Source organism: Lepisosteus oculatus, chromosome 22, assembly GCF_040954835.1.
Source record: "Lepisosteus oculatus isolate fLepOcu1 chromosome 22, fLepOcu1.hap2, whole genome shotgun sequence".
Classification (NCBI taxonomy): Eukaryota; Metazoa; Chordata; class Actinopteri; order Semionotiformes; family Lepisosteidae; genus Lepisosteus; species Lepisosteus oculatus.
Window position 1 is genome coordinate 4,194,940 of NC_090717.1, and position 27,210 is coordinate 4,222,149.

At 37.3% G+C, this 27,210-nt stretch overlaps 2 protein-coding genes across 3 annotated transcripts in view; both read right to left on the bottom strand.

Moving 5' to 3' along the window:
- Nucleotides 1–366: 366 nt before the first annotated feature.
- Nucleotides 367–8,933, bottom strand: hspb8 (heat shock protein b8). The gene is made up of 3 exons (XM_006640308.3): nt 8,108–8,933; nt 4,199–4,262; nt 367–1,692 (listed from the first exon to the last, which is right to left on the bottom strand). The coding sequence occupies exons 1-3, from the start codon at nt 8,472–8,474 to the stop codon at nt 1,524–1,526; spliced, it is 600 nt and encodes a 199-aa protein (XP_006640371.1). The 5' UTR covers nt 8,475–8,933; the 3' UTR covers nt 367–1,523.
- Nucleotides 8,934–9,614: 681 nt separating this feature from the next.
- The window catches only part of srrm4 (serine/arginine repetitive matrix 4), a 64,433-nt gene continuing 46,837 nt past the window's right edge, over nt 9,615–27,210 (bottom strand). The window contains exons 7-13 of one of the 2 annotated variants that reach the window (XM_015366393.2): nt 23,839–23,925; nt 21,354–21,534; nt 16,612–16,946; nt 15,379–15,588; nt 15,104–15,193; nt 14,448–14,600; nt 9,615–13,865 (exon numbers count right to left, since the gene is read on the bottom strand). In XM_015366393.2, the coding sequence (XP_015221879.1) occupies nt 13,607–13,865; nt 14,448–14,600; nt 15,104–15,193; nt 15,379–15,588; nt 16,612–16,946; nt 21,354–21,534; nt 23,839–23,925 (1,315 nt within the window). In that variant the 3' untranslated portion in view covers nt 9,615–13,606. Of the gene's footprint in view, nt 13,866–14,447; nt 14,601–15,103; nt 15,215–15,378; nt 15,589–16,611; nt 16,947–21,353; nt 21,535–23,838; nt 23,926–27,210 lie in introns of both variants that reach the window. The other variant, XM_015366392.2, reaches the window with a different exon arrangement.

Sequence of the window (27,210 nt, forward strand, 5' to 3'; positions counted from 1 at the left end):
TTACTTGTGATTAATCTGTAGAAGAGAGAGGGATGACATACAGTATGTGCTTTCGCATTTAAATTTATGGAATTAAGCCAAACTGTTTATTAAGAGAATGTGCAGAATTAATGGACAGATCTTTTCTTATGTTAAATTATTCTGTATTTTACAATCTTGAGCAGGATGTGAATCCTTAGATCAGTATCACCAAATATGTACATATTGGCAGGAAGCATAAATGAGCTGTTCATCTTACTGTACATCTAGCAAGCCCCCAACAAGTATGTCATCCAATTATTACAACTCTACTGCAGCAATACATTATTTGATGTTCTCAACAATCTTCCAAACACAGAAATAGAACAAAGACAAAACAGACTGAACAAGAGGTGTTGGGAGGTTTTATTGCTTAAACAAAGACATTCAGTGGCATTCCATTAAAAATAACAGTCAATAATTAGTCTGACTTTTTTTAAAGGCATTAATTAGTTCAGAAAAAAACTATCAGGATCTCATATACAAATAGAAAAGCAAAAAAAAAACATTTTTGTAAGACCTATATAAAAAATTCACATAAATTGATCAACCCATGATTCTTTAAAAAAATGAATTATATACAGTTGGCAAAAGTGGAATTGAAAAGCAGCATAAATCAAGTTTTATATACTTAATTAGTAATTGCTTGAATGCGTCCAGATTAAAACAGAGCACTCCAATAAATGAGAAAGAAATCTTGTTTACCATGAATTTGACCATAAACATCTCAAGCAGTCCAAACAACCTAAATTCTTACAATTGCCATTTTCTGAAAAGTGCACCTTTTGTCACCTTAGAAAGACAGTAATGCTTTATTGTGAGTGTCACCTAAAAAGGTCTAATGGACTTTCAGTTGAGTAGTCTGATTGCTTTCAATAGATGTACAGTATGAAATTAGTGAGATGCTGCACATTTATATAGAGAAAAATGAAGCAGGCTCTCTCATTCTATCAAATGTAAACACACACATCATAGAACATCAGCTTTTGAGCTAATCTGAACTAAACATATGGCAAATCCTTACAGACTCAGAATGAAGCATTACTAATACTAGATCAGGCAGAGGAAATTGGACACTCAGGATTTCTGTGTCCACCTGGAGGCAGGCACATACAGAAAGGTGGTTAAAATGTGTTTTTTTGTCAATGTCCAACCGTGTAGGGATGATCCAGTAAGTGAACTGAGTTAATGCATTCACCATAGTTTGCCTGTTATAGATAACTGTGTGGTGGTATTTTCTAATACTGTAATGTTATAGTAATATAATAGCTAGAAATATTTCGTATAATTCCTCTAGGGGCTGAACGAAGACAAGCATACCCATAGCCAATGTGACCCCATGTTCTGATGTACCCTAAAGTTCAAGAGGTGAAAATATGCAAAGGTCAGAAAACCAATCTGCTGCACCCAACCCTTTCTGTCAGATCTTTCAGGTTGGTTGTCCGCTTATGTTTGTTGATAGGGTTTCCACATCCCTCTGAGGCCTCCTTTTACAGACGAGGACATTAGGCCACAGTTGTTTCCTGAGTTTTAAACTCGGTTTCCTCTCCCTCGTTCCCTGTGTAATCACTGCCAAAGAGGTAGTAGGGAGGGGTCTGAGGAGCTTCGATTATGAGAACTCCCTCAGGAGACAAGGAAGCGAAAACTGTGAGGGGATCCACATCTCCAGGTATCCTAGAAAAAAAGTGAAGGGAAAAGATTGTATATGGAAAGATACAGTGTCATGTCACTTAATCCTCAATCTTCAAAGGGTACTGATACTGTCATCTTTATAGGAATAAGAAATATTAGAGATATACTGTATGGAGGCCATTTTTTTGGTAGTGAGTAACTAATTACCAAATTGATTTGAGCATCTTCAGGTTCAGGAAACCAGATGATGGACTTTGATGAAAAAAAAGATTAAAAAGTCCCTGCAGTTCTCAGCTTTAAAAGTACTTCCTTGTAGTTTCCACTTATGTCTTAAGGTTTATGTTTCAGTATTTTCCTCACTTTCTTAGTCCAGTCCTTTATGGTTAGACATAAGTTGGCTAAGATAATCTAACCATTTTTCCAAACCGCCCAGCTGATTAGAGACTGACAAGATAAGATCTAAGATAAAACTCCTATCAGTGAGGCCTACAAGTGAAAGAGATCAGAGACCTTATATGGTACGTTTAATATGACTATAAAGGTTAAGAACAGACGCCATGCAGGAGAATATTTCTCTACAGGATTTATATTCATGCATTTTACTGCTTTACGTTGTCGTAGTTCCATGATTTCCATATTGAGTGACATCTGATCCTGACAAATCAGATTCCAGCTTTTTGCTGATAAATCCAGATACAGTAGTAACATTTGAGGTGAAATCAGATGTAATGTATAACCTTCACCACAACTGCTTCTAGAAATATCTAAAAAACACACTAACAAGTTTTCTCATATTGGATAACGACTCTACACTATACAGTTTGACATACTAAATTCGAACAAGCTAAGGTTTTAACAAATACAGCTGTGTGTACCATTTGTATAAAATCTATTCTCTTTTCAAGCAGAAAGCAGAAAGCATTTTTTTTCAAATACAGCTCCCCTAAAGAATGTCCTCTGGTGTGCAGAAGGGTCTTACTTTGAAAAAGATCTTTCTAGTCGAAACAGCTGAGCAGTGTGTGCCAAGTCTTTGTCAAGTGCCATCACCTAATAAGGACTTGCTCAAGTTTCCAGAAAAGCTGCCAAGTTGTCTAGTGCTTAAACAAACTCCCAAGCCATTTCATACATCATACCAACATTCTACTTCATTAACATGGTCCCTCCAAAATCCACACTGATAGCTAATTAGCTAGAGAACACAGATTATATTTCTCTCCCTTTCGTGAGCGAATCGTGTATTTTCTCTAACAGAGAAAGACAAAATAAGATAGTCACTGCACCTTACACTGCATACTTTTTAGTTGCAAAAATACTGCAGTCAAACATCAGCTTTCTTTAGAGCATCAAAAGCTTCACATACCGTATCTTATTATTTCAGACACTGATATGACCCTATATTCATACTGCAGTAGGGTTTGTTTACTGCCTGCTGCAGCTTTTCTCACTCACATTGATTTTGTGAAACTGCCAGAAAGCATCCAATTTTTTTTTTTGGGGGGGGGATCTGATACTGTAGCAGCACGAAAACAAGTAACAGAAACATCTAAACAATGACTGAAACGGACTTTTCTAAGCATTGCATTTTCTTAAAAAAAGAATAAAAGGTTTGAACACAAAGATCTACCTATTTAGAACTATAACAAGTGGGGAAAACAAAATTAATACATGCCATACACTTATATATCCCATCAGAGACACTCATTGATTCTAAAGCATCACTTTAGTTTAGTATGGACAGTAAAATGAATACCAATAGCTGTTTCACTGTGTATCATTATTAATTTATCTTTCTTATATCTAACTTGGTCTTCCTCAATTTGATGTTTTTTTTTAAACATTTTTCCAGTCATGCTTTGCATCTCAATGTTTTAGGGATGTGTCAAACTCTGGAGGAAGCAGGATGAGGTCTGCAGATAAGCCCAGAAGACCTAGCACTACTTTGCTAAAATGAGATGTGAAATGTTCCTGACCATTGTAATATATGAAGAACTCCAGCGAGGGTCAGAAAGGTATTAATCAGTGGACAGGAAATGAACAATGTTGAGATGATACCCTAGGGCCATCCCTGTAGTACTGATTAGCATTACTTTTGTAAGGGAACAGGTAAAGGTTTATTCCATGCTGAAAAGAAAAGCGACACAATGTTCTGTTTTATTCCATACTAATCTTTTCAGAATGGAATAAAACTTTACCTGTTCCCTTGCAGCCTACGCATGCTGATGCAGCTCCCTACTTGAATGACTTCTGTAATGTCTGTGGACTGGTTAGAAAGTTAGTTGGTTTAATGGTTTCATGTAATTGACATTATTTTTCAGCAAGAGATTTAAGCACCCAACTTAATCACCTCTAAAACCATTCGCTGGCATCAGTACTTTAAAATAATGTTACTATTTTACATGGATTGACTAGTCAAAATCCAAAGGCAAAAGAATTGATTATGGAAAATATTGCTGTCATGATAACAAAGAGGCACTCCAGTGCAATGAACTGATTGAACTGAAGCACATGAGCACTAGAACTAGTCTTTAAGGTCAATGGGGTTACTCACTGGATTTTCTTAGTGAAATTTTTGGAAACAATGCTCCCCTCTTCCTGCTTTTCTTCATGCTTGCCTACACACAGAAAAAAAAAACATAATTACAAGTTAATAAACTCGAGAGACTCCAACTTTAACATTTTAATGATAAGGTCAAATGTAACGTTTAACATGTTAAAGATAAATTAACTGTTGTTTTGGCCAGTGTGTAATGATTATTTTATGTCTTCCTATAGATGATTATACAGTATTGGCAATCAACAATCCTGTTTGCCATTAGTATTATTTTTTTCTTCCCATAATTACAATGATTATCTGCTGCTGTCTTTGACACAATGTAGCCAAGCAGTTGATTGAAAGAAGTGCAGTGTTGAGCTCATACATACTAAAATTATGTTCTCTTTTTATTACAAATTGGTTAAAACTGAAATATAATAAATGAATTGAATGAATAGATTTTCAAATGTGTATTATTTTTTCACATCATTTATGTTAAAACAACTATTTAATGTAATACAATAGTTTACAAGGTGTTCATTCATTATGCATTTTCCAGGGCCACACAAATGAGCATGATAAAAAAAACCTAATAAATAAATACATTTCAAAACCTTTCACTTAACCGATCCATGACGCTTCATCTTTACGGTTTCCAGTGGCTGCAGCTCATTAAAGAGAGTTCACTCAAGAGACCTAATGAAAATGAGACTCATGTGTTCCAAACGAATGGTGTTGGCTTGGTATGAAATAAAGTTTGGCTGAAATGGTTCTTTGAGCCCTTTGTAATGGCAGAAGAGCTCATGATTGGATAGCCGTTCCTTTTGAAAAAAAATTCTAACCCATTCCTGATCAACTTTCCCAATGTTCAACCTCAAGAGTGATTCTCTCTACAAAAACGTCTGTTTTCTCATGCAGAGAGAATGACAAAGCCAAACAGGTTTTTCGCACTTAAATCTGCTCCATATGGGTTCTTAAAAATTAATCTGTTTTGGTCCTAATCTGTGTCCTAATCTTTTGTCTTGTCTGTATGGTGTTTGCATATGATAGTCTAGAATTCTAGTGTATTCTACAAACACATTTTCCTTGAACTAGGTATATTTTAAATTTTTACCAAAAAATGTTGAGGTAATTAATGAATGCTATGCAATATTAAATTCTACATGATAAAATTCTGATATTGTTTAACATCTGCAGAGGGTTTGTGCATCAATAAATAACTTGTGGTTCTTCATTTGTGCTCTGTGTCAGGTTTTCCTAATCCAATTCCCTGATGTTTCATTCATTTAAAATATTAAGTATTAAAATTATTTAAAATATTTGTTTAGAGTAATGTGAGACTGTATTTTTCAAGAAGGTAATGTCTATAGTTCCCAAAAGCAAAAAAAAGCCACTACAATATTCAGGTAATTAATATTCAAACATGCCATGGAACATAGCATTATTGCTTAATTGTTCATTGCCTCAGTTACTATAACTCTTGAAGAGAATATAATGTATTACCACTGGTTAAGGGGGATTTTTGGAATTTAAAACCAAAAGTAATCACTACTTCATTGCTGTATATACTCATATAAATTTAACCATTAAAGGAAACCATCACTCTGTTGTAACTCAACAGATAAGCATTGTTAGAACAAAACTGCACTCACATGTGGAGTATGTTTTTTTATTAGCTTCTTCATATGTAACATCATTGTGAATCGCTTAGTGCCATTTCAATCCACAGTAGCCATAGACATAAGTACCACTGTAGCTGCTCTTTAAATAGTAAAACAGTCGCCCGCGTTCTGAAGGCCTTTACTGTACAATTAATCAGATCAAGTCAAAAAAGATATCGCAGCTTTAGAAATAATTCAAAATGAAAACAAGTGATTCCTCATCTTGATAGATACATAAACAAGCTGAAAGAGTAAAATCTCTTTGGTCTAGAATAAAGGACATTGACGTGAGAGTTGATCTATAAATATAATCTCCTCAGGTTTATAGTTAGTGTCCACCTGAGGGGACAGTTTCGGACTCAGTAGTGAAGATGAGAAACGGGGTCACAAAACGAAATTATGGGGAAATTAAGTAGGGGTGGATAATACAAATCCCTTTTTTATACAAAGGGTTGGGTATATCTGAAACAGTTTTCCTCCCAGGAGGCTGAAGTTGAAGCTCTGTACTGCTCCAGGAGAAAGGCTGAAGGAAATTTGACATTTACTTGACTACTAAAGTACCACATGAGCAGAATGGGCTGAATGTCTCCTCCTCTTTGCAACCTTTCTTATATAACCCAGCCTGTGACCCAGCTCATGATTTCATTCAGCAGCTGTTTGTTTTTTTCCATCTGTTGCTCCTAAATGTCAGAGCAGCCCCACCCCTCCCTTAGCCAAGTTATTTGCAATCCTAAACCCTCAGAGGCATCTTAGATCCCAGAAAGAACTAGATCAAGCTCCTAAAGAGAAAGGATTCAGGACACAAGCTGTTTTCTGTGGTGATTTCATTCCCTCACTGGCATGACATATATTAAATACCAGAACATTTTTGTCACACATTTTTCCTTTCAGTGTTTTATTAAACTTTGTTTTGTAACCACCTTATCTGCCAAGGGGAAACTGTGATCTCATAATATTTCAACCATTTTAACAACTGTGCGAATTGTGAAAAATCAGTATTTACTGTTGACAACACAGACCTTGTAGAAAAACTGGATTTTGCTAATGCTTTGAAAATATTCCAAAATATTGACATGACACAGAGTAAAGTTTTTCTAATGATGTTCATCTACTTTTTATGGCACTGTCACCTACTCTGTGTACTTAGTAGAATGAGCTCTGGTAGAGGGAAGAGATTTCACCACAGAGATTTTGTCTGGGATATCAAGAATATGAACTGACAACTTGCTTTGTGCTTTTGGGACTGTATTTCAGACCTCCAGTATAGTTTTAAAGAATTAAGCTGCAACCTTTTCCAAACTTATTTCTGTGCATACAGCAGTAAAAAGCTTTTCAAAGATAGATCATGAAGCAAACTGTTTTAGCTTTATCATGAAAAAAAAACAACCCAAATAAAATCCTTCAATAAAGACACAGGCCTAATGATCCTCTAACAATATTGTATTATTCAAATTTCTTTTATACGAATTGGGGTAGGGCAAAAAAGTTATTAAATTTGTTTCTCGCCAGTTTCAAGCAACACAAGTATCGGACTGTAATGGCACTGGGGCAGACAATGGATTAAGATTCCTAAAATTGTCTCCGGTTTACAATACTGCACAGCTGAGCAAACCACCAGGAATCCTGGCAGGTGTAGACGCACGGGGAACTAAGTTTTTAATTGCAAATAGCGAATCACAAGTCTCAGCAATTCGCATCGTTCTGTTAAGTACGTATGGTTAAAAACAATGGCTGTAAATTAAGAAGATTAAATTTAGAGTCAATGCAAAGGGTAAGGAAAGAATAAAAAGCCATTTTATGCTTGTGTGCATGTAGATTTGTCACTCTGATTTTACAACCTTCCCAGCAATGAAAGTTACATTACTGCTATGGCAAGATTAAATAACGAAAAGCAAAAAGGCATAAATGAGTATTACTAGGAAAAGCCGCAAGACTCAGCAGAACTAAAAAAAAATAAAATCATTTATACAGAGAAGCAGAATATATCATGTATAGGAACAAACGGTGCATAATTATGCGCTGTAAAGTAGCGACAAAAGTACAACCTTCCTAAGGCTGTGAAGGATATTCCTAAGGCTTTCTTCAGGATATCTGCAGCTACTACGCTAAATTCTCTACTAGAATGTATTATTATTTAGGCTAAAACATGTAGGTGCAAAACTACAGAGAGCTTGTATTCTAAGGCAAAACAAGTCCGTCTTTATATTGAAGCATCTTTGCATATTCATTGCATATCATATTTCTCAGCTTTCTGCTTACTTACCCGACACTTCTACAAACCCATCTTTGGTTTTTACGTTCAGCTCCTCGGGTTTAAAGTTGTGCACGTTGACGCACACTTTCCACGGCTCCCCTCTGGCCACGGGCGCACTGCGAGGTTCGCTGTACCTCGAACTGTACGTGGGAGGGGTACCTGTGGATGAGCGAGAGAATCCGGACCGCAGAGTGCCCGGCCAAGCAGAGCTTAGACGGGGTCGAACCCAGTCAGGCCAGTCCATTGACAGGTCATCTGAAAAAGAGCTCATTCCAAAATCGTCATCCAGGAACCGGGAGCTGAGCGACTGATCTCTGAATGGGTCTCTTGGAGTCCTCTGTCTGCTTCCAGTAGTATAAAAGTGTCCATCCGCCATTCTTCCCAAACTTGTTGATTGTACCAAACTCGTGAACTTCTCGCCTTTTTACTTTGTTATTTAGTTTTAAACGTAAAATGGACGTTGAGCAGCTACGTCTTATTGTAACCCAGTAACTTCTTTAAAAAAAAAACTTTTCGGCGTTTTACTGCTTTTATTCCTGTTTAATGTACAGCTGCACAAAAATATCAGATCAGTCAGATGACCTTTTCTATCGATCCCCTTTAACTCAAACAGGGACGAAACGAAAACCTATTTTCCAACAAAACTTTTCTGCATCGAAGATCAATATCTTGTGCTTTCAGAAAGTTTTCTGGAAGCACCAACCCACTTCCTTCGGCTTTATATAGTGGGGTTTCCCGAATCAGATTCCCCCTGTCACCGGGGCTATGACTGGATCATGAAATATCTTTACCAGAAGGCATGTCGTGTAACAGCTGACGTTTCCTAGGGACTATGAAGTGATTACGCTCTCTGTCCAAATTTAGTTGTGCACCTTGTGTCAGGCTTCCAGAACAACCATCGCTCAGCAGATTAGCCCACCCCCATGGCATCTCATTAGTTTTTAAATAGAAATGAACTCAAGGTTGCGACAGAGAGGGCGCCGTATGAGAGAGAGCAACATGATGTCACTATCCCCAAAAAAGTCATCAACTCATTTGTAATACACGACGTTAGAATATACTGTATATAAATTATAGATGCTCTTATGATCACTTTACCTCATTAAAAAATTCTTATTGAGTTGTTTTAGGATACATTGCTAAAATCTTTGGGTATGCAGGTCTTCTTTCCTCAACAATGAAATGTAGCAGTTTAAAAAGGGATCTGAATTATCAGCGCTAGTGATGCAAATTTGGCACGATTTGGCCTCACTGCTTATGTAAAATAATTGGTTCTACTGTAGGTTTTTAAATGAAAGAATTAAATGCATAACACCCTGAATTTCAAGTGAAACAATGGGCTTGTGCTCCTTTGGTTGTATTATTGGCTATCTGTTAAAATAGTTCACAAAAATAACCCAGGTCCTTGGATGACAATTGGAGATGGAAGTTTTCCATTTTTTTGTCATCATTTGGTCAACCGTAGTCAAAACAAACTCAGGAACTCTCGCAAATGACGTGAAAGTGCAAGGCAAAGTGTTGTTTCAGATAGTCTTTATTCAGGACGTTTTGCTTTACAGGCTCACAAATTAAATCCAAGAGGAAGACTGATTTTATGAAGGGTATTTCATATGTCTTAATGGGAGATTGGTACCAATAGGTATAAACAGTTTCAAATCGAGCTCAAAATGACATGTAATAAGTGCATTGGGAGTTTGTGACATTTTTGGTCCTCACAGGGTTTTGTTTTTGTTTTTGAAACATTTAGGCATTTTAAGTGTAAATGGCCATATACAGTATGTAGATATTCTGCTTTTAGAATATGTATCCATGGGCCATTTGGAACAACAGTTGTTGTAAGTACAGCAGCAGTGTCCATTAGCCTAGAGATCTGGGCTTTCATAAATGACTGGAGAATACTTGATGTTTTTGGTATAATTTAACTGTACACCATTTTCAAATAAGTGGATAGATTGTTCTTTGTTAGGTTCTTACTGTTCTCCAGTCTTGACAATGATCACCATAATTTTTGCTTTTCCATCTGTTCTTTTTGAGTTCCCAAGCATTTCAAACCTTCATAGTGAGCGAATCTTATTTCAAACGCTGAATGAATTGTTCTCTCAGAAATGTAATTTTAATAAATTGACAGTAACGCTGTTTCGTAGACAGTTGCTCGCCTTCTGCTATGAAAATGCAAGCGCAGATACTGTATCTACAGAGCTTCTAAAAAGGACGAGACTTCTCTGACAAAATAGTATGATCCCATAGTGCAAAAAAAGATTCACAATTCAAGAGAGACATCATGACAAATAAACTTTTCAGAGGATGGCATAAGACCTATGACCATAGTGCCACACCCACAAAACAAAATTTGTTTTTCTTTTGCTTACTTAGATATATTGACGCATATTTACAGAACATTGAATATACAGTATTCCAGCAAGTTTTTTTGAATGTCAAACACTCTTGGAGAATCATAGAAAATAAACGTACACATCAAAAACAGTAGATCCCTTGACATCAATGTAGATTTTTTTCTGTTGCTTTTCCTACTACTTCTTTTAAATAGGTTACAGTAAATAACTAGAATTCCATAACAACCTCAGCCACCCCTTCATATTTACAATGCATAGAGAACATACCATTATTTCCATGCCTTTTCTGATTCTCATTCCGGTACATCTCCATTTTCAAAGTAGACCTTACACATTCTGAGAAAAGGGAAACAATCAAAAACCATGTACAGTATTTCAGGAATGCAGACGATACATGTTTTTTTTTCTTGAGAATGAATATCAGACAGGCTAAACCTTGTTCTTCTTATTCACAGCCTACAGTACATAACCAATTAAGCTTGGCAACATTCACCTATGTGCTAGGAGTGAACATCAAATATTTAAATAACATTGCTGATGGATTTCTATCAGGCTACAAAAACATGATCAAGAACGCCCAAGCCTCCCTCTTCCATATATAATGTTATATATGATATATAATCCACATTAGTGCATTAAAGAACACACTTGTCTACTATATAAATAACAGCAAAAATAATCAAACACAATTACATAGAAAAAATAAATAATTGCTGTAAGAAAAATGAACATAAAATAAATACATAAATAAATAATTTGTAAACTTCATTGCAGCTGGAACCGAAACAGAGCCATAGCATACAAAAATATGTGCATAGTACTATTGAAAATGAACCACTAGAGCATGTTTCCTTTAAAAATGTTCCCATTCCAAAATAAATGCCACCAATGCTAATTTAGAAGCATGGGACTTTGTTTTTTCTGCTCTTTAAAGATCTTAAATAAATAATTGAACACAAGAAATATAGAACATAATAACAATACCTGAAACCAACGGTCAGTGCCATACTGGAACCCAACACAAAAAGCTATTCATACAATAAAAATGAAATAAAAATAAAACATCACACTGATATTTGCACAGATGTTTGCACAGTTGATGTACAAAAGTATGCTCAGGAATTTAAATAAAAGATAAAACTATAATAAAAGTAATGAATAATATTATGATTTTGTTATAATCAGTTGACAATATTATCTTAAAACAATTAAAGTACATTTCATTAAACAAGTATGCATTTAATTACATGCCATGTATTGACATTAAAATATGAGTCTTTGTCTGTAGTGTTCTTTGAAATTCTTCATTATTTGCACCCTGTAGGTGCACCTGCCTTCAATCATAAATTAATTTCTTTAGCGCCATGAAACATTATACATAAGACAGTTCCCTAGGTATAGGGAACTTAGATATAATCCTTAAAAAAGGAAGCTGTGTTAATCTCACCATAAAACAACTCTTTAAACATTTTTCAATTGAAAATTTCCCACTCCATTAGTGTTTAGTAACATACAAATAGCTGCGTGACCCCTCTGCTCTTGCGGAATAGATCAGAATTCTATTATGTTTAAATCAATAAGAAATATAGGGTAATGTAATTTTACACATTCTTTTTCTTGTAACTCCCAAACTGCACGTTAGTGGAATTAAGTATGCATATCTTTATTGTTGAATGCACTCAGAGTTCACGGCTTATGTGCAATTTATTCTGTATGATGTTTTCTCTGATATCATTTATCTCTATATGTAAGCTTAAACAACTGTCATAGGTGTCAGTTTGCCTGCAGAGGTAAATAGAATGTTGTTTCAGCACTATGTAGTGTATATTAAATTTTTACATAGCAATACATTACATGTGTTTGATAGTAACTTGTGTGTATATGCACCCAATCCCTAAATATCACATTCATTATGATATGGATGTTACAAGCAGCTACCACCAGAGCAACCAAAATATGGCCAACAGTATGTATGGTGTCATCTCCAGCCAGCATTCGATTACCACATTTCAGACATCTTTCCAACATCAAGCCACACACTTCCTTCAAACAACAACAACTCCTTCCTGCAGGAGACATCAAAAATAGGAAGTCTAGGGAGAAATGTTACCATAACAGGCTACACCTACTATGAGACTACCTTTAGGTGCATACGTTACCCTCTGCATAGCTGCAATAGAAATATAAAAAAAATCCAGACTGCTTTCAGAGTGTTTTAACAAAGTATCATCAAATGCTGGTTGAAAGAGCTATCATTTCCAAGGAAGTGATTAAAAAAAAATATCATAAGTTGCTGGTGCTGTAAAAACCATTTTTAATTGATCAGTTCTAGGGTTCTTATTACTGGGCCTTAAAGATGAATTAGCCTAGATTCATTATAGAAACTTTAAAAATTCAAAACTACACACAAACAGTACATTTGAGAAATGGGGAAAATTATATTCTCAAAACACCTGTGACACTACCTCTGTATAGTTTACTTTAAAAAGATGTATGTCTGATGTATGAGATAGCAGTTTAAAACGTATGTCTATTATTTTAAAAATCTGTACCGACTGCCCTTTTCCGGTACATATTGTAAGATTTTCAGCTCCTACAGCTCCTACAGGCTTCAATAATAAGCTTGCGCAATGCTAATTTGACAAGTGCCAAGGAGTGTTGGAGTGGATGGTTGAAAAAAGGACAAAAGACACTGACAAGAGCATCTGGGATACAGCTGTCCTACTCCGGTCTGGACCATTGCTGGATTTGGTCTCATTCCTACAAGCAGATTTACACATGTAAGAAATGGATCTGAAGTATCTCTTTTCCCATTATGAGGAGGATCTCACGAAAAGCTTGCAACCTTTTCGAAACGCAGCTGCAGATGAGTGTCAGTAGAGCAGCATGAAGCTCCAGCAGTGCAGTGACCGCCTACAGTCTCTTTTGATACAGCCAATCGCATAACACCACTTTCGTAACAAGCACTCTTTGACAAGAAACTCAGGGGACTATAAAACATCAGTGTTATTCTCTGGTTGACTGTTGATTGCAGAAAGCATATGGAAAATCGATTCTCATCCCCAGAGGCCCAGCGACACCTCTCTGGAGCTGGACCTGGCATGATCCCACTTTCCCGTCAAAATGCGGGCCTGCCTAACGCGCAGGCGGGGAACTAGCGTCGCACTCTGCCATAGCTGCCCGCAGAGTCGTAACTCCGGCTGCGACTGCTCCTGTGGCTCCGGCCGAGGGTGCTCCAGGAAGGGCTGCGGCTGTGGCTCCCGTAGGTGGAATAGCTCCGACTCCGGCTCTTGCTTCGGCTCCGGGCGCGGGAGCGGTCTCGAGAGAAGGCGCTGCGCCAGGAGGAGCAGCTGCTGGAGCGGCTGCTGGAGGAAGGGCTGGGGCGGTAGTAAGGAATGGGCCTCTTCCGGGCACTGTGTGGGGGGGGCAAGAGAAACAAGAGCTGACAGGCGCCAAAGTCCTCCACACGGGACCACACACTTCTTCCAGCATTAGATATTGTACCACTGAAGTGACGTTTTCTTTTTTAATGGAAGTGAATGAAGTGAAAGATTGGTTTTGCTGCTAGGAACCCCATCCCCCAACAAAAATCAAAAACCCCCAAAATAAAAAAAAACGAATTATACTGTAGAATGACCTATTAAAATACTGCATAAATATGAGTCTTTATGTATGAGGGCAGCAGTATTTTGAGTTGTAAAGGCAATGCCTTGTATTTATATAGTGTTTTTCATCCCCAAGGATCCCAAAATGTGTTACCCAGAGGAGGGGAAGGATTTCATTCACCAAAGATATCCAGTACCTTCCTGTGGCCCAACTATGCAGCAGATCAGGTGGGGTTAGACTTTGGTTTATCAAGTTTTATTCAGGGGGATTATAAGGAAGTTCAGATCGAGTACAAGACCAGTATGGAATTTTACCAGCACGCTGGGATATTTTGTGCATGTGACGTAAGGGATGAAGAATGTAAGCGTGCAAACAGACCCGGCACAAACCTGGTGATTCTACGTGCTTCCAAGTGGCTGGGAGAGTCTCTCCTCCGTTTCCTCAGTGGTGAGTAAGACCTGCGCCTCCGTCGCTCCCTCGCCCGCTTGGACTCTTTCTCGCACGAGCTGTACTTCTTGTGCTCTCGTTCCCTTTCCCGATCCCTCGTGTGGGACACAAACAGGTGAGGTTAAAACTCTTTCCCGATCATCTTATTGGAAAATTAAAACACATGCCCTGTGCTGAATGTAGTATTTTCTACTGTTGCATTCTGAGCAATGCTACTTGAATGTAAATTTTCCAGTTAATTTATACAGTTGCATTGCAGACGTTCAGTGCACTAAATAGTTTTTTTGTTACTGTAAATCCACCAATGTTTCAGTGAATCCAAAGTTAGCTTTATCTACATTAATTCACAGACATGGCTCATAAAGATTTGTATACTACACATGAATAAATCACAAAATCTTGCAAAAATACAATTCATCACCTAGATAGATATTTGTCTTCCAGTAAGTGGAGTTATTTCTTCTAGTTTATATCATCTTACTCCCCAGTACATCTATCCAAGCGATAGGCCATTTATCAATCACAAAGCTTTTATATTCTGCCTTGGATCTATTACATTGTCAATTTGCTAGCAGGCTGTGTTGAGAATGCCCTCTACCTGTCTGGGCTGTATCTGGAGTAGCTGGGGCTCCTGCTAGATCTGGAACTCTGGCTCTGTGATCTCCTCCACCTCGATTTCACGGAGTAGCTGGGTGACCGGGAATAAGACCTTCAGTGAAGGGGAAAGGGAGGAAACCGAGTAAGGCTGACACATGCAGTAAGCCTTTTTAGGCAAGTAAGGCAACCCTGATTCATTGTTACTGGTTTTACAAGGTTGCACATATTGAATTGTCACATATGGAGGGTGGGTGTGGCATATGGTCACAAACTCACCTTTTTCCTGAGGACAGGGACCTGCTCCGGGAGTAGCGGGGTGAGGAGTGTGAGGAGTGGCTGGAACTCCGGGAGCTGCAGCTTCTGCTCCGGCTGCTCCTAGACCTCATCCTTGAGCAACCTCTGGGTAGGTGTGCCTGGGATGGGGAATTCCCCAATGGCTTGTGTTCATCCACCGCTGCTGTCCCCAAGCTTGGCGACATGAGCTCCCTGCAATGTTTGCAGCGGTATTGAAGTAAAGATATTATTGAACATGTTGTTTCACATACCTACACAGGGTGAAACACTCCCAGTCAAATGTGTAGACTCTCTGAGCGGCAGACAATGCATGGTTGGACTGAGGAGCATGAAACAGACTTCCTTCACCTTCCATCTTATTGAAAACAGGTGGAACCAATGGAACATGCAGTTCAATCCCACACGCCATTAACCTCATCGTAACGTCAACTGAATGTAATCTTGCATGAAGAATGGAATGGGATTGGGCTGCACACATTGCAGGACCTTGTGGAATAAATGTCATTTTCCTGCTCCAGCTGTTCAGTCCCAACCTGTGGTCTGTTGGGGGAATTCTAAAACTTTGACCTGCCATGTTAATGTAGACCTCCATCACATGGCCCGTACTAAAAGACATTTATTTGGAAACATGAATTATGCTGCTTCAGATTATACCATTGTGCAATTTTTAGTGCGATAAACAAAAGTCCAAACGATCAGCTTGCTTTCTTCCTTGATGTGGAAAAATGAGACTGACAAGATTGCACACCATAAATTTCATATGGTGAAATATAAATGTCTTAGTATAAAGAACACAAACTAGCATTGCAACATGGTATTTTCTGTCTTGGAATGTTACAATTAAATCATGAGATCTCTGTTTCTAAACTGGAGACAGGATGAATGAAATATAAAATCATATAGTAAGTAGACTGGGATGAAAGAACTGAAAATAAACCTTGCAGTCCTTTATTATCAGATATTCAGGGGTGCTGAGATATGTACAGTGTTTGGAGAGTGACCAACTTCAGGTCATCGCAGGTATAAAATACTTTAACCATGAGATTGAAGACATTAAATATACGCTTACTGTGATTGCTTGAACAAAGAAATTGTTGCAATATCAGTGTCCATACACATAGCACATAAATGGTACATAGATTGTACATTGACATCTGTCTTTTAAATTAACATTTTGTCACACATACAAAAGTGAAATGGCATGGACGGACTCACCTTTTAGTTTTCCCATTCACAAGACCATTAGGTGGTGGGTTTGCCAAGGTCAATGTCTTACACACAGACGAGTAACTGGTGATAGAATTCCCTGAATCTGAGGCGTTATCAGCATCAGTGAACCTCAGTTTTTTGGGGGAAGGTAACTCTACTTGATACAAGCTTTTTTTCTCTTCATCGCCCTCTGACCTTGCCAAGCCTGTTTTTGTAGATGGCGGAGAGGATGTATCATTTCCAGAGTCATAATCCTGTGGCCCTTTATTCTGATGGGACAGGATGGCATGGTTGATTTCCTTTGTGGTAAATAGGTCAGCTCCAGACCCTGACTGCGTAATCTGCAAACAGAAACACAGGACCTGTTGCTTTACTGGAAAGAGACGGTGTTCACAAGCTTAAGCATCTACCTTCATGATGCAGTGAAAACATTCTAAAAAAGGCATGTATTTCCCTACTCAACACAGAGAAAAAAATTGAATTTCGGGACAGGAAAACTTGGAGAGATTAAGACATCATGCAAATTTATAGCATGCGAACAATGTAGAAAGTAAAAATATTAAAAGATAACCAAAACAAAGTGTAAGTCCAAATAAACCTTGAACAGAAAGAAAAGAAGGGAACAACCAAAGATTAACGTTCAAAGGAAAGAAAAAGAGTTGTGTGAATAGAACTACGTACTACTTAATTTTGAGAAAGAGAGAAAAGAAAGAAAAGCAAAGCCCCAGTAAAGCGTGGTTTTTAAAAGGACATTGAACAAACATCACAAAATGGGTATTATGTACAAATAAAAAGAATTGCAAACAAATAAATATTCCATCAGTCTAACTAAAAGCCCTCAGAAGGGTACAGCTTTTTGTGCTTTTTTTTTTCCCCTGTCAGAAGAAATTTCTCTCCAGCGACCTAAGATAAATCCCTAGATCTGCGGATAGCATCGACTTACCAATCAAGATTTCCTCCTTAAGTAGGTAAGGTGTAAGAAAAAGGGAAGAGCGTGCAACGTGAGTGCATCATCAGAGTCGTAAATGACAAGAAAAAGACAATAACCCTCTCTTCAAAGCCCCTGGGTCACTCCTCTTTTAGCACTCTGCTGTTTCCTTAGGTCTGCATTTGTGTGAGCATGTGTGGGTGTCTTTTGGTGTTTTGCGTGACTTTTTGTGGTAGGGGGAGGGGGTTGAACAGTCTGGCACTTCCAAAACTTTGTGATGGTGAAGGGTTGCCTTTTCCCTCTGGCTTACATATTCTGCTTGGTGTTTAGTGTCTGTTTGGTGTCCTGGGCTTCAAGGTTTTGGCATCATCTAGACAAGGAGCTGTTATTGGTGTCTTATCTTCAGGAATGACTTTATTTGTTCCATTCTGACAGGTCAGGACAAGGTGACTTGAATAGGGTTTTGTATCTGAGGCGGAAAGTTCAGTGTAAATCTACAGTACGTGTTCTCTAAAACCAATGGGCTCATTTTGCTGGTTAGGAACAGGATCGTACCACCGATACCTGGCCATTTTGTTGTAGCAAAAGTTTGTGCAGCTACAAGCAATTAAAAGAGCAACTGGCACAGTACTGCTATGGATTTATCAAGGTCCTGAATATGAACTTTCTTTCTCCTTAGACCTGAAACTAACACCCTCAATTGTATAGAAGACCATTCAAATCTGAAGAAAGAAACAGGCTACTTGGTTAAATTCTTGCCAAGAAACCTTTTGACCCCATTTCCTTTACTTATCCTTGAATCTAGGCATGCATTCTTCCAGGACAGGCTAAGGAAAAGATGATGTCTGTTTCATCAATTGGTATTTTTAAGCCATTTCATTAGATTATTATTTTTCAAAGCAATTTTAGTTTAAATCGGATTTGGAGAATGAAAAATGTCAGATTAATTAACAGGAACACTTCTAATTTTCTGGTTTATCTGACTGAAAAATACTCAATTATGCCAGTGAGTATCTTTTCCTTAGTCATTTTTTAACGTTTTGCTTTCCTTGCAGTCTGAACTAACAGACCAATTAGACACCCTTGTTCTCAGATAATTAAAATGCACTTAGTTACGGTATATTTGGTATCCTAGTGGCACATAGACACATACCACCTTAGTCCTTCTAGGGCAGTCACAACCAAAACAGCATTCTGTAACAGTCCATTTAAAAAATAAACACTTAGAAAAAATAACCCAGTTAAACTAAATCTGCAGAAATGTTTCACAGCTACTGTAAGTGGGCATATTTCCACTGATGTACAAACATCTAAATTTCTAATCATACTTGCATTAAACCTGCACTTTTTATTAATTTAGAACAATACCCACCTTTCCCTTATTCATTTGGAATGCTTTATTAGAAAAGGAAATATAAAAAATACCGAATTTGGATTGAACAAAAATAAAAGAAAAATGAAAACATGAACATTTAATTACTGCTACATAACAACTTAAGATTTGCTTGAAGACTTTTTTACAAACTCACATTTCTTTGAAACTTTGATAATATGGGAAATAACAAGAACTGAAATCATGGATGATTTCAGTACAAATCGAGTTCTGCTGAAATAAATCTAAACATATCTTTATGGTTTGGACATCTTGAACATTCTCTACAGGGTATGGTCAGCCATCTGAAACATACTGGAATGGTAATTGATTGACTCCTTTTGAAAAAAGTGAGGGCACCAATGTATTTCCTTTCAATTATATTTATGAACAACCAATTCTGACTATAACCTTACATGTTGTTAATGCAGGAACGTAGGATACAGAATACAGAGAAATGTTCATGTATTTGTTCTAGGTTATAATATCATTACATTAATACTGGCCTGTTACTCTTTCTGTATAAATTCAATTCACTTTGAAATATAATTGTATTCATTATAAGGGCAAGTCTGGTGTAGTGCACTGACATTAAGGGCAAACTGATTATCATATACAGTACCCAAAATCGTACATTGCTGTAAAAACTAAATTTGAAATATTGAATGCTCAGATGTATAACTAATAAGACTAAAATGAGGAACACTGTGTTTTGTGATTTAAATCAAGCATCTGAAGGAAAGATTAGCATAATTCAATGATTGTTGGTAAGGAATTAAAAGTCTTTCATGCTTCACCGAGCTTATACCGAGCAATGGTTCACTGGACAGTGTCATTTCTTAATGCAGTAAAAGCCACCAAAAATTACAAAGATATTGCATCACTATTTATATTATAAGTTTGTACATATTGCTTAATAATTAAATGCATATGTTTTTGAACCATTCAGCAGAATGTAAGTTTACTTTTTTTTTTACTAATATGTTCACATTATTCTATTCACAGTAGCTGTGCCTTGTGTTATTAGAAGCTGGTTACAATTTTACTTTATTCAGCAGAATGTTTGGGACAAAAAGTGAGCATTACTTAAAGAGTGAACATAAATTACTATACTCAATAAAAGGTAAAATAACTAATTTGGTTCATCTAAAAATTAATCATATGCTGTGTATACTGTACATTTCCAATGTATTTATCCCCATAAGAAATAAAGACAATCTGTTTATTTGTTTATTTAAAATATTGAAGTTAAATAGACAAAGTAAATATTTTTTGTTAATTCCTTAATTTATGTCTGTTCAGAACAAGAAAGATAACTTATTATTTCTTTACCAATGCTGCCTTATTAAATTAGTGTTTGCAGCATGATTGCTAAAAGTTGCATTCCCTTGGAACACACACACTGACTTTATTTACATTTTGTAGATCACATTAAAATCTTCTATTGAGTACCAAGGCTACTAAAACAATGACTAGTCCTAGTATGAGCCAGCTCACCCTGATTTAAGCTTCAATATAAAATTAGGAGCGATGTCTTTAACCCCTGCTTTTTAGGCATATATAGTGTATTGACAAACAAGTATTTACTCAGTTTACTCAATGAAAACAGATAATATACAACAGAAAGGAGTAGAACAGAGGATCTTAGTTGAAAAAATAATGTAAAGGGATGTAAAACTGATTTAACACCATCAAAACAGCAAGTAAATCTCCATTCAAAACCAGCTATAAAAATGCACAGTACCTTACTGTGCCCTTCCTTCCATGTTATTTCTTTCTACAGCGAATGACAATATGTCATTCGCTTTGCGTTACTGTATATCACATCATAAAAAGTTTCTATTATTTGCATGATATTTCTGAATATTAGATTCAGATTTCTGAAGCTGGTTTTAATTCATTGGAATTACAACTGACATAATGGAGGCATTATAAGAATATGACAAGGTTTTATTTTCTCCTAAAAATTGCATTTAGTTCACATTGCATATGCTATAGACTAACTATTCTACTGAGCTTTGGATATGTGCATTCAAAAAGTGATTATGAGACCTTTAAAAATAATTGTTTTTCAAGCCTGGTTTGGCATTTTAGATTTTTTTGTTCCTACACACGTATATACTCAATTCCATTTTCAGTCTAAATGTCTGTTAGGCAGCACTAGTGTTCAACAAGAACGCATTTTGCATTCACATTATTTGAACTTTTTGGTTCAGAAGCAAGCCATAACAATTTAAAAATGTCTGATCACATTTGACTGCAGAAGACAAAGAACTGTAGAACTTGTAATTTTTGTGCCAATAATTGACCGTTAGTTCTTCTAATAATGCAATGAGGCAGTATAATGTAATATTGGGATAAACCAGTTTTGTTTAACTTGGCCTTAATAGATTCAATAAAAATGTATTATCATATTAGTGACCTATTAATAATTTAAGGGACACTTACGATGGCATCCGAAGAGATGGAGCAGTAGTTCAGAGGAGTTTTACAATCTGATTTCGCTGCCTTAATCCACTCCGACCTGCTCTGGTCTGCAGGTGTTTGTGTAGTTTGTGTAGTTTCTCTGGAGACGTGGGATCTGTCTGAAGTCCTGGATGCTGACCGCTCAGCAGATCTGTATCTATATCTAAAGGAAGCAACGACAACAACAAAAAAAAACAACAACAACACTTTCTGTCAAAAAGATTGACTTTGTTTTTCAGTTCAGGAGATACAGTAAAGATGACAGTGGCAAGCTAACCATGTGGGTGAGTAGTGTGGACAAGAATATGTTTGATGTGGAAAGGCAGTTGCTGTACTGATGGCTGAGGAGAGATGATAAACAATATACACGTGTCCTTTGAAATGCACCCTCTCAGGCCAGCTACTCCTTTTTGACAGCAAATGCCTACAGCAGAGCTAGGGCATCAGAGGAATAGATTCAGCTCTCATCAATTTGAGCTCAGTTGCCTTGCAGGGCACTAAGGTCCCATGTATAAACTAAAGACTCCCTGGCTTACTTAATTTCACCAGCTAGCCAAAATTCTAACTATATGGCTCAGCTCTGAACAGGTCAGTTTCACGGCTGTGATATTTTTGGACCCTGATCCCATTGCTGCAAAGCAATTACTGAGACATTAGAATAGTTTTTGCTTTCTAAAAAGAAAATGTCTAAGCCATAGTTTGGGCCTGACTAATTATAACAATAGTAGATTCATAGTGTTTTAACTTGCTTGGGGTTTTAAAGATATAACTCAATTTTTGTAAAATAATTTATGTCACGCATATCACGAATTAAGGATATACTGAAAATATTTCAATTTGAACTGCTCGTTCGTCTTCCTCTGCAAGCTCCTCTCTTACAGCCCTTAATGTCCTCAGCCTTGGTCCAATTTTACTGCCTGTGGCAGGGACTTTGCTTCTGGACATTCTCATCTCAGTGCCTTGGCCACATTTCCATGTAAAATTAGCACTTGAATTCTTTTCAGGCTTCTAAAATCCACTCCATACTGAAAAGCAAATGCCTTAAAGGATTTGAAAAACCTTTATTTTATTTGTATTCACAATTTTGTAGGATCAACCAATGAAACAAGTTCCCAAGTGTTTTCAGACCTGGCTAAGCCTTTGATATTCTGAAAGAAGCCTCACAAATTTTGTCTCTTCCTATGTTTGCGACAAATGCTAAAATCATGACTGACTCCCCTATGGGAACTGTCACTCATGCTGATTTCCAGTAAATAGAATAAGAGAGTGCTACAGGGAAGAAGATTGGTCAGAACCAGCTGCTGTAGCCTTTTTCCTAACAGCAAAGTAAAATAGATTTTGGTCACAGGAACAAAAAGAGCAAAGCTTTTTCACGTGCAAACTAAGGCTCGAGAAAAAAACCATCAGATGTTCTCAGTGTGTGCTGCGGGCTACCAGACTGCCATAACTGTCACAAAGACTCAGCAGCCGTAACATCATGTAAAAAAGCACAATAACAATTATAAGACAAATGCGTAAAATATTTAATTCACTTTGTCTGAAAAGCCTGGCTTGTCTTACGTTCCTCAGATTTATGTTTTAACGTAATGTGCATATTGGCATAGTGGCAAATTAAAAATGGTTCTAAAATCAACATTTTCCTGTCATATGTATCGTGTCCAAAAGCAAATAGATTCCTATTTTCTCTCAACAATAGGCCCTGTCAATGCATTACTATCAGTGCAAAGTCATGCAGAGTTTACAGTACATTTATATGCCAGCTGTCCCATGGAAAGTCCAAACAACAGAAAGATCATGAGGGATTTAAAAGCTATCATCTGCAGCTTCAGCTCATTCAAATCTCTTATGAAAAACACCAATTTTTTTGTGGCAGTAAGGAGCAAGCTGCCCAGCCATGTTGTTGAAGCTGAGCCCTGGCTTCTTTCAAACAAGGACTGGATGAGATCAATTATCTCCTGAAAAAAACAAACAAGCGAGTTACAGTAGATGGTGTGAATAGTGTCCAGTTATTTGTTAGCATTTTTATGCTTTTTCTTACTCATTTGGCTAAAGGGCACACAGTTCTCCACATGAGGCAAGTAAATGGCCTTGCATTTGTTAACACAGTTTCGTGATAAATAAATTCTTTGATTTTTCTAGCTCTTTAATTGGTGAATGCCTTTCTGTGACACAGATTTATTCCACTAGCTGAGTGTGAATTAGAAAAAGATTCCCGCAACAATTTAAAAAAAACTGATTTGATGCAGTACATGCCTTTTGTTCTTCATTCAGTTTAATTTGTTCCTCAACTAATGTGAGACTTCACATTTGGAGCCTCAAGCAGGAACCTTTGGTGCAGCAGATTAAAAGTTATGGACGGTGTAGTACTTGTTCACATTTCTCTACGTGACCTTTCCCATATCAGTCATCAGTAGAGCAGAAACAAGCTGTCTAAAGATAAGAGAGGCAGGGTTCCTTCTTCTCCTACCTGCTTTCATTACTGGAGGAACGCCAAGCAGAGCTCTCCGACTCTGACCTCCGACGATGATGCCTCCGGTGTGTATGACTCCGAGACCTGGCCATGACGTGAGACATGAGAAAGAATGATGATCTGACCCGAGACCGGAGCGGGACAGGTGGCAGCACAGAGGACATTGACTTCCAAGTCATTTCTGCACAGCTATTATGAGTAATTAAATATTGCTTCTATTGAATGTGGATATTAGCTTGAGCTATAAAATCATTGTATCTCACCTTGGGTTATGTCTTTAGCACCTTGCTACTGTATATACAATACAGAATATGGTTGTATTTAAAAGCAACTGTGCTGTTTTTCCGAAGGTTAGCCATAACATGTTACACTGTGGCCTTTTCTTATATTCTCACATCCTTTCTGCAGAGTGAACAGTTTCTTGAAACATTGTTTACTTGAGAAAAAAGGAAATGAAATCAGATGAAGGCTGTAAGTTTCCTATACAAACAAGTAACATTAGAAACTATTAAAACCGTCTTCAGGCTTGGCTTACCTACACAATTTCCCTGTAAGGTTAGAAGCACTACACAGTTCAACTCATGAGGATTATGAATGTTGCAGTCTTACAGTGTGAAATTGGTTTCTTTCTCTCAGAGTGTTCCTACAGTATATTTACCTTTTGGCTTTCTGCCATGGAGCACTGACTGTGCCTGTACTGCACAGTGTCTATCTAAGGAATGCTATCCATGTCATTAAGCCTGCCTACTGTTCACAGTTGAATCCAATATACAGTAGGTAACTTTGTCTTGCTAGACAGGGAATACTTCCCCAGCTCAGATCACCAACAGCATGTTCTGCAGCTCCTGATAGTTTGTAATGGAAATTAGGTCAATCACTCCCTTTTAGATTAGCTATACCCTTTTTTTCTATGCAGGAAGATCTTGGATCTTAATTTAAAACGTTAGTAAAGCTTTTCCAACTGAGTGAAAACAAACTGAAGTCGAAATCTATACAATGGGTTAGGGTTTATATGAAAAGCTTTTAAAATAAAAATACCCCTGCAAGGGGAAACCAGCTATAGTGAGGTTTGCTTATAGGTTTCCTTCAGTTTTAACCATAATTAATATCTAAATCAGAATGATAAATTCTCCAATTTCATTATCTCTGAAACAAATAACCAAACATATACTGTATCAAGTCACACCTTATGCTGTTTTATACTCCATCATAGATCTTGGCCTATTACAAAGACGGAGAGACAGGTTGTGTATTTTAAGGCAATCTGAGAAGCTAGGCTTGAGGACTTTTGCTTTTGTGTAGAAAGGCAGTGACAACAACAAAAAAAGATTAATTTAATTAAGAACATGTTCATTCAGCAAGAGCACACACAATTTTCTGCCTCATGTTTCCCTTTATTAGCTCATGTCACCTGGTGGAAAGTGTGTTTCAGCTGGAGGTTGAGACATGAGGAGTGCTCACATACAGCAGCATTACCACCGTCTAGCTTGATCTCATTAAGTCAAAGAAGCTAAGTAAGGCTGGTTCTGGTCAGTCCTGGGATGGGAGACTTCTAAGAGACTCATTGTTGCTGCTGTAAGGAGTGGTGCTGATCTAGCCTTCTTCCCTCTGGGCAAGAATTTGCAATCCAATGCCCCACAATGTTGACAGTGGACACTGTGCTAAAGATGGTGTTGTTCCTGGATTAAACTGAGATCCTGAGATGGGGCATTAAAGATTCCATGGCACTTTTCATATGAGTTGGGGTGTTAACCCTGGGATCCTTGCTAACACCCACACTTAGCAATGCAGCACATCTTAACAATGCATTGCCATGCCTTTCTTAGCAGTATGGAGTAGTGGTTAAAACTCTGGTTTTCAGACTGGAGAGTCAGGGATTGAAATCTCAAGTGGGAAGCTGCTGTTGTAGGATGCCTCACTAACATTTCTCTGGTGAATGAGACATAAAACTGAGGTTCTGACTCTCTGTGGTCATTAAAAACCCCTGGCCAAATTTCCCATTGGCCCTTACCAATCATGGCCTCCTAATAATCCCCTATCTATGAATTGGCTTCATTACTCTGCTTTCCTCCCCACTGATAGCTGATGTGTGGGGAGCGTTCTGGCGCACTATGGCTGCCGTCGCATCATCCAGGTGGGGCTGCACATTGGTGGTGGTGGAGGGGAGTCCCCATTACCTGTAAAGCATTCTGAGTGGAGTGTCCAGAAAAGCTCTATATAAGTAAGCAATTATTAATTATTATTATTATTATTATTATTGATTAACCAGGTTCAATCCAAATAAATACAGGAATAGATTCCTCTGTGGGCTTGTTCAATTTGACCTCCTTAAAAGTTCCTCCTTAATTCAATTGGTGAAACAATTTCTCACTGCTCCACCTGATCTGCTGTGTGCTAGTGCATAATTTGTACCCACCTTATTATTATTCCTTAGGGAATCCAGCAGCAGAATAAGGCAAACCAGTGACGGAAACACTTGTTTTAGACCAAATAAAGAAGAATGTATATTATGTATGATTATTAACCATGTATTTGTTTTGTCTCCAACATAAGTCTTCATTTAAATGAGTTTAAATGAAGTAACAAATTATAGTCTCAAAGCCATTTTTCTTTAATTGCACTGGAGGCAGTGTAATAGAAGGACCCATGTGTAATTGCTTACATGTAATCCTATTATGAGATGATTTTTCACAGCTTCTCATGAACCCAATTATCTTAGCAGGAACAGGCTGTGCATGCTCTGAATTATGGGATATTTGAAAGTAAATAAATATGGGTAACAAATAATTATGAGAATCTGTAAATTGGACAAAAAATCTGTCTTTTTTCACCATTACTACAGCTGTTCACGGCATTGCAACAATTCTGATTTACAATGTCATAATATGTTAAATGAAACACAGTATGGGTTAATGAGTATTGCTATAGAAAGCCAGGCAGTTCTATAATGGAGTAGTTTGTAACGAGGAGAGCAGTTATGTATTCCCAGACTACACAATTAAGCTCACGTCTTGTGAAAGGCAATAATATGGTCCTGTCGTGTTTTAGGTACCATGACCCAGGAGTTTAGCATCATTGACTGATGGAGTGTAAATGTGATTGAATGTCTCATTAGAGACTGTGTATCTGGATACATCAGTGCAGACTGAAACAAGTGTGAATGTCATACACGGCATTCATTGAGAAGTCTTGTCAGGAATGAGAACAAGATGTTCATGGGAAAAATATACTTTTACTGTCGGGAGTCTATGTTTATGCTCCACAAACCTACACAACAATTTAACAGAATTTCAAATCATAATCTACTAAAATGTTTCTCACTGGTCATTTACACTGATACATTTGGAGTTTGTGTCTCCACGTTTCTTA

Excerpts from the sequence above, each read along its gene's own strand:
- hspb8 (XM_006640308.3), bottom strand. The coding sequence starts at position 8,474 with ATGGCGGATGGACACTTTTATACTACTGGAAGCAGACAGAGGACTCCA. Across the intron at positions 4,263-8,107 it reads TGGGTTTGTAGAAGTGTCGG|GCAAGCATGAAGAAAAGCAG; the intron begins GTAAGTAAGCAG and ends TTCTGTGTGTAG. Across the intron at positions 1,693-4,198 it reads AATTTCACTAAGAAAATCCA|GATACCTGGAGATGTGGATC; the intron begins GTGAGTAACCCC and ends CTTTTTTTCTAG.